An 8058-nucleotide genomic window follows, 5' to 3' on the forward strand; every position below is an offset into this window, starting at 1 on the left:
AAAAAAAAAAATTAAAAAAAAAAAAAAAAAAAAAAAAAAAAAAAAAAGTACAAACAACATTATACTTAGTAAAAAACAAAACAAAGAAAGAAAGAAAAATGGAAGAATTAGAAAAAGAATTTGATAAAATAAAAATAAAATGTGATATAGAAGAATCAGACGAAAAAAAAAATGAACAACAAAGTGTAGAAGATGAAGAAGAATATGACGAAGAAGATGATAGCGAAGAACAAAAAAAAAAAGAAAAAATATCTCAAAAAAAATTAAGATATTTAAAAATGAAAGATAAAAAAGAAGAGAAAAAGAAGAAAAAACAAAATTCAAAATTGAATAATAAAAATGAAGATGAATCATCAAAGAAAAAGGATGATGATATAAATAATAAAGAACATGATGTAAATAATGATAATAATAATAATAATGATGATGTTTGTTTGAAAGATGACAAACATGACAAGTATGAACCCGTCATCGTTGAATATTGTAAAGGTAATAATATATATATATATATATATATTTATTTATTTATTTACACATAATAAAATAAAAATTAATGTATATATATAATTACACACCATAATATTTGGCCTATATTATTATTTTCCATTTTTAGTTTGTGGTATGCCATATGAATATTGTGAATATGGTAACTCCTTTAATGAGTGTAAAGAAGAAAATAAGGATAAATATAATTATGAAGCTTCAAATACTAACGTAGAAATTAATAAGAAGCAAACAAAGAAGCCTAGTAAAAATGTAATAATACATAAAATTGTTAAAATTAGATTTAATCAAGAAAGTTATAATGCCCTTAATATATTAATACATTATTTAGTTAAATTATCATGTGTTCGCATATATATATATATATATATATATATTTTTATTTATTTATATTTTTCCTTTAGGTATCTCAAAAAATAACAATACAAAAAACAACAAGGGCAAAGAAAAAGGTGGTAACGGTTGTAACGGGATTACATCCTTATATCAAGCTAGAAAAAATGGCAAAAATATTTTCGAAATTTTATGCATGTGGTTCCTCTGTAATTAAAGGCGCAAATAATAATCCAGACCAAATAGATATTCAGGTAAAAAGAAAGGACCATATAATTATATTAATAATATGTCTATATGAATATTCCTTGTATCTCCATAAGATATATATATATATATATATATATTTATTTATTTATTTATTTTTTATTTTTGTTTTTTTTTTAGGGTGATGTTGAACATAATATCGTTGAGGTTATTATGAAAAATTGTCCAGAGTTAACGGAAGATTCGTTTACCATTTTACCATCAAAATAAATGATAAAAGAAATATTAAATTAACAAATATTTTTTACAGGAATTAATAAAATGATGATTTAAAGTTTTATAATACATGTAACACTTATGAATAATATTATAAAATATATATATATATATATATATTGCACAAAAAAAAAAAAAAAAAGCAAAATAAAATAAAATAAAAATAATGAATGTTTATATTATATTATATTATATATTCATATATTTTAGTAATAATTAGAAAATTAAAAAAAATATAACAAAATAACATTATTTAAAAATAACATGTTATAATACAAACATTTGTTTTATTATATATATTACATTTTGCATATAAAATGAAGAAATATATAAATATTTGTTTTTATATTAATTTCTTAATTTTTTTTTTATTTCTTCCATCTTTTCCAATTTTTAATTTTAATTTTTCCTGAGGTTCCTTTACCTCCAAAATTTTTTTTATTAATTTTTTTTTTTTGAAAAATTTCTTCTTGTATATTTATTTGTTCATAATTTTTTCTTTCATTATTATCTTTTTCAAACTGTTTTTTTAAAAATTGTAAAATTTCATAATCATAATTATCATATAGATATTTTTGATAATTCGCACTATTATTTAATTGGTCTATATTTAATTGGTTATTTATGAGATCATTTTTGTTGGTATCATAAGGAGATGATAGATGAATATTATTTTGTAGAACATTATTAGAGTGTAAAATGTTTTGCGAATTAACATAATTTGAATAATTATGTAATCTAACTTTATCTCTTTTTTTTTGTATATATTCATGATCCTTTAATTCAGCATTACACAAATTAAAAGAATTAAGAATGAAATTATAAAAGTTTTGAATAAAATCTTGAACATTATAAAATGTGAAAATATTTTGATAATCAAATATATAAATAATTTTATGAATATTATTTAGATTTTTTATTATATAGAAATCATGTGTAGTTAATATATAACTACCTTGATAAATATAATTAAGAAAATTTAATAATAAATTTTTTAAATAAATATCAAGATTATTATTTATTTCATCTAATAATAATAAATTTGATTTTTTTAAAAATAAAGAAAGAAATAATATACGGACTTTTTCACCTCCACTTTTATCTTTAATAGATGTATTACTATCAATAAAAAAAATTTTTAATAATTTATTTATTTTCTCTTCAATATTATCTATTTTTTCATTATAAAATAATTTGGTTTTATTTAATATATAAAAACAAAAATTTTCATTGGATATAATATCATCATCATTATTATTATTATAATTATTATAAAAATTAATAGGTTCATAATTTACCTTTTCAATTAAATTTTTAAAATAATCATTAATTTCAGCATTTAATTTTTTTATCATATTTTGTTCAAAGTATGTTAACAAAACATTTTTAAAATTACAATTAATTGTACCTTCAAAATTATAATTCTTTTTTCTATTTTCAATATTTTCGTCATTTATTATGTTCGAAAGATTTGTATCCATCATATCATCATTATCACCATATACATAAATACTTTTTTTTTCTTTTAACTTATTTTCCTTTTCTTTTAATACAAAATTATATTTATTAGTTAATATTTTAAAAAGTGTTGATTTGCCAATTCCATTCTTCCCAAGTAATAACACATTTTCCCCACTATTAATGTTTAAGTTCATGTTTTTAAATATATATTTTTTTTTATTATTTTTATTTAAAAAATAAAAAGAAAAATTCTCAAATTCATATAATGGCATATTATTTGTTCCATATTTTTCTCCTGTCTCAATAAGTTCATTGTTCTTTATTTTCTTGCTCATATCGATAAGGATATTCTTATTCATATTGCCTTCAACATCGTTAAATTTATTATATATGAATTTTTTTATATCCTCATCATTGTCATAATTGTTATCTACCTCTTGTTCATGTTGTTCATGTTGTTCATGTTTTTGTTGTTCTTCTTGTTGTTCTTGTTCTTGATGCTGTCTTTTTTGTTTTTCTTTATTTTCTTCCTTTTCTACACCTTCATTTGTATCACACACATTACTCTCATAATCCACCTTCTCATTTATTACATCCCCTTTAACATTATCCCCATTTTTCTTGTGTTCGTTTGTAAAAGTAGGATTTGTTGCCATTACTTTTTCTTTTTCCTTTTCCTTTTCCTTTTCTTTTCCTTTTGCTTTTGTGTCAGCATTTTTTTTATTACTATAGATTAAATTGTAATACAAATATTGATAATCTAATTTTGTATCAAACAAAATAGAATTAATATTTTGATACAACTTTAATTCTTCTTCTTTTTTTTTTACAAATGGTTGTATGAAGTCATTTTTCTTTTTCTTTTTACTTTTTGATATTACAGAATTTATTTGATCTAATATTTTTTTCAGTTCTTCTTTTTTCTTTTTTCTATTTTCAAATAATATTTTCATATTATTCAAATAATCGGTGTAATTTCCTTTAAAATAGGTTAAATTAGATTTTTTATCATTTGTTTTATTGTTAGTCATATCATCCATATAAATATCATAATCCTCATCATTGTGATTATTATGTTTATTGATTTTTTTTAATAGAGACAAATTATTAAGATCTATATCATATCCTGAAATTTTATTAAAGTCTAAAATTCTATTACATAATTTGCTTACTAAAAAAAAATCATGTGTAGCTAATATGATTGCAAGTTTTTTATATTTTAAAGAATATTTAAATATATTCATTATAAAGAATATATTGAATATATCAAGATTATTATTTATTTCATCAATTAATAATAATTTAGATTCACTTAAAAGTAGTAATAACAAATAAACACGAATAATATAACCATTACTTAGATGACATAATTTCACATTCAAAAAATTTTTTAAATTTAATATATTTACATATTTATTAAAATTCATTTTTATATTATTAATTTCTTTATAAATGTTTTCTTTATCGTGCATATATAATTTTAAAATTAATTTAAAATATTCTGATTTTAAAAAATCTTCTTCATTCTTTTTTTTTAATACATTGGATGCATCATATGTATTGACATTATTAAATTGGTTACTACTTGAAATAGAACTTTTTTGTAATAATTTTTCATCATTCTTATTTTGTTCTGTAATAAAAATATCGTTATTATCATTTTTTATATCTTCTTTTATAATATCATGATTTCTTTTTTCTGTTTGATCTTTTCTTTGGTTATCTTTCAATCCATATTTTTTTATAGTATCATATTTTTCATACTTACCAAAATTATCTTCTATATAATTTAATATTTCATACTTTTCCAAAGTGTTATCATAAAACTTCAAGACCTTTTCAAAAATAGTTAAATTATTATTTTCAAGAAGATGTATGTTTTGTTTAAAATAAAAAACTTCATTTTTGTAAAACAACTCATTATTATTATTATTATTGTAAATATTATTTTTACTATTATTGTTTTTATCTTTATTTTGTTCTTGCAAAATATTATGATGAACACTTTTATTTTCAATCAAAGTTGGTAAATTACTTAATTCTATGGAATTATTTTTCATATATGATAATATTTTATATAATAAACTAAAATCATTTTTTTTAACAAACGAAGATAATGTATTCAAATTAAATTTATTAACAGATAATGCATCTTCCTTCTTTTTTATTTTATTATTTAATATAAAATTCTTTGATTTATTATCAGAATTTTCATAAATTAAATTCAACAAAGTCGTTTTCCCACATCCATTATTTCCAATCAAACCAATACATTCAGTTTTATTTAATTGTAAATTTAAATTAGTAATTAATTTTCTATTATTTATTTCATAATTTAAATTCTTAATTGTTAAAACAATTTGATTCTCTTCATTCTGATCATATTTTTTTTCTAAAATATTATAAATATTCATATTATATTTTGGTGACAAAACATTAAATTCGTTCTCATTTTCATCAATATTAAACAGTTTGGAGTAAAATAATTTCTTTTTCATTAAACGTTCTTTTAAGTGTTCATCCACGTCTTCTTCATCTGATTCTTTATCATATTCTTCATCATTTTCGTCATCATATTCTTCATCATATTCTTCATCATATTCTTCATCATTTTTTTCATCGTATTCATCTTCTTCTTCTTCATCATCATATTCGTCTTCTTCATATTCATCTTCTTCGGCTTCTTCATCATATTCATCTTCATTTGTATCATATTCTATATCATTCTCATTTTCTACATGATAATCATCATAATAACGTTTCGATTTAATACCTTCCTCATCTTCATCCAAATCATATATATCATTTTTTTTATTTTTTCCACTTTTTTTTTTCTTCTTCTTTTCCTCATCACACATATAATCCTTACCCCATTCTACATTTTTCTTATGTTTACATTGTTGACAATATTTAAAGGTGCGTTTTTTTGTTTTTACGCGTTCACCTAAAAACAGATCGTTTATAAACAAATTTTTTTTTCTTCTGGAGGGCTTAGTACTGCCCTTTTTATTATATGAACTGTTTAAAAAATATTGATTAGTTTTATTAACTTGTAAACTACTATTAAATGATATATAACAACATAATATCAGGTAAAAATATAATTCAAGAAACATGTTATTATAACAAATTGAAACCTACGAAATCATATATTTTATTATTTTTTCAGTTGATAAAAAAAATAAAAATTTTTAATTAATAAAAAAAAAAAAAAGTTGAAGGGCAATATTCATATCTAGGATTAACATACAAAAAAGTGAAAAATTCTTTAATTAAATTAATACCAAAAAAAAAAAAATAAAAAAATAAAATAAAATAATAAAATTAATATAATCAATATATATATATATGTATATTATAAATTATATATCAAATGGAAAATTTCCCATATCCAGATTACACAAGATAAAAAAAAAAAAAAAAAAAAATATATATATATATATATAATAAAGAAATGTTAATAATACATATGTGCATTTACACTATATAATATTTTATTATATTAAAAAATTAATTACATCTTGCACTTATATATTGTTTAAACATACATATGCATATATAATATATATACGTAAATTTTTTTTTTAGTCATCTAAAAAATTATATTTTTGGTTAACTACTTTTATGAAAAGTATGTTAAGTTACTTTATTTATTTTATTGTTGTTCTACACACCATATAAAATATTTCACCTTCATGGGCTTGAAGTCTTCCATGATATATGTTTAATGCATATATATATATATATAACTTTTATGTAATTATATATAAAAAGATAAAAATGTTATACAAATAAATATTATACACATAATATATATATATATATATATATATATATATGTGTTTTTTATTTTTTTATTATTTTTTTTTTTTTTTTGCGTTATTTATTTCTTCATGAGCCTTTTTGAATAAATTAAAAATTTTCTTTGTCAAACCTTTAATTATGCGAGTTGCTTTAATTTTCGGAATAACAGGACAAGATGGTTCATATTTAAGCGAGTTATTGTTAGAAAAAAATTATCAAGTGCATGGAGTGATAAGACGTTGTAGTTCTTTTAACACAAAGAGGATTGATCATATATTTGATAAGTTAATTTTACATTATGGAGATTTACTTGATAGTAGTAATATATGTTCATTAATATGTGAAATAAAACCGAATGAAATATATAACTTAGCTGCACAAAGTCATGTAAAAGTAAGTTTTGAAATGCCTGAGTATACGACTGAAGCAACTGCTTTAGGTACCTTAAGAATATTAGAAGGAATAAGAATATCAAAAGTTAAAAATATTAAATTTTATAATGCATCCACATCTGAATTATTTGGAAAAGTTCAATGTTCTATTCAAAATGAAAGTACGCCATTTTATCCAGTATCACCTTATGCTATAGCAAAATTATATGCACATTATATTACAATAAATTATAGAGAATCATATAATATGTTTTGTATTAATGGCATTTTATTTAATCATGAAAGTCCAAGAAGAGGAGAAACTTTTGTTACCAGAAAAATTACTAGAGGTATTGCAAAAATTCAAAAAAAATTACAAACATCCATTATCTTAGGTAATATAGATACATATAGAGATTGGGGTCATGCAAAGGATTATGCATATGCTATGTATCTTATGTTACAACAAAATGAGGCAAGTGATTTTGTTATTTGTTCAAATGAACAACATTCTGTTAGAGAATTTTGTGAAATATCCTTTTCATTTGTAAATATACATATTAAATGGATAGGAAATGGAATACAAGAAATAGGAGTAGATCAAAATAATAATGTACTTATCAAGAAAGACAAGAAATACTTTAGAAATTGTGAAGTCAATACATTATTAGGTGATTGCTCAAAGGCAAAAAATATTCTTAAGTGGGAACCAACATGTAATTTTACACAGCTCATTTATGAAATGTTAAAGTCTGACATGCACGATTATAATTTAACAATGGATGATTATGATACTTGTATGAATAAATATGACAAATATAAAAGGGCTGCAAAGTAATAACAACTGTAATATAAATGAAGAATATTCATAATATATATATATATATATATATATATATATATATATATAATTATATTTCATTTATATTTATAATTTTTTTTTTTTTTTTTTTTTTTTTTTTTTTTTTTTTTATTTTTTTTTTTTTTTTTTTTTATTTTTTTTATAATTTTTTTATTTTTTTTAATTATAAATTATATAATTTTTTTTTTTTTTTTTTTTTTTTTTTTTTTTTTTTTTTTTTTAATATATTATTTTATTTTT

At 19.4% G+C, this 8058-nt stretch overlaps 3 protein-coding genes across 3 annotated transcripts; 2 read left to right on the plus strand and 1 right to left on the minus strand.

Annotated features, from left to right (window-relative positions):
• Positions 1-98: 98 nt before the first annotated feature.
• On the plus strand, positions 99-1314 carry PGSY75_0813600 (putative translation initiation factor SUI1; the record flags this gene model as incomplete). Its single annotated transcript, XM_018785264.1, has 4 exons — positions 99-489; positions 614-756; positions 909-1091; positions 1225-1314. The coding sequence occupies 4 exons, from the start codon at positions 99-101 to the stop codon at positions 1312-1314; spliced, it is 807 nt and encodes a 268-aa protein (XP_018642231.1).
• A 374-nt stretch (positions 1315-1688) lies between these two features.
• On the minus strand, positions 1689-5897 carry PGSY75_0813700 (putative ABC transporter; the record flags this gene model as incomplete). The annotated part of the gene is made up of 1 exon (XM_018785265.1): positions 1689-5897. The coding sequence occupies one exon, from the start codon at positions 5895-5897 to the stop codon at positions 1689-1691; it is 4209 nt and encodes a 1402-aa protein (XP_018642232.1).
• Positions 5898-6723: 826 nt separating this feature from the next.
• Positions 6724-7794, plus strand: PGSY75_0813800 (GDP-mannose 4,6-dehydratase; the record flags this gene model as incomplete). The annotated part of the gene is made up of 1 exon (XM_018785266.1): positions 6724-7794. The coding sequence occupies one exon, from the start codon at positions 6724-6726 to the stop codon at positions 7792-7794; it is 1071 nt and encodes a 356-aa protein (XP_018642233.1).
• Positions 7795-8058: the final 264 nt, after the last annotated feature.

The sequence above is a fragment of the Plasmodium gaboni genome, chromosome 8, assembly GCF_001602025.1.
Source record: "Plasmodium gaboni strain SY75 chromosome 8, whole genome shotgun sequence".
NCBI lineage: Eukaryota > Apicomplexa > Aconoidasida > Haemosporida > Plasmodiidae > Plasmodium > Plasmodium gaboni.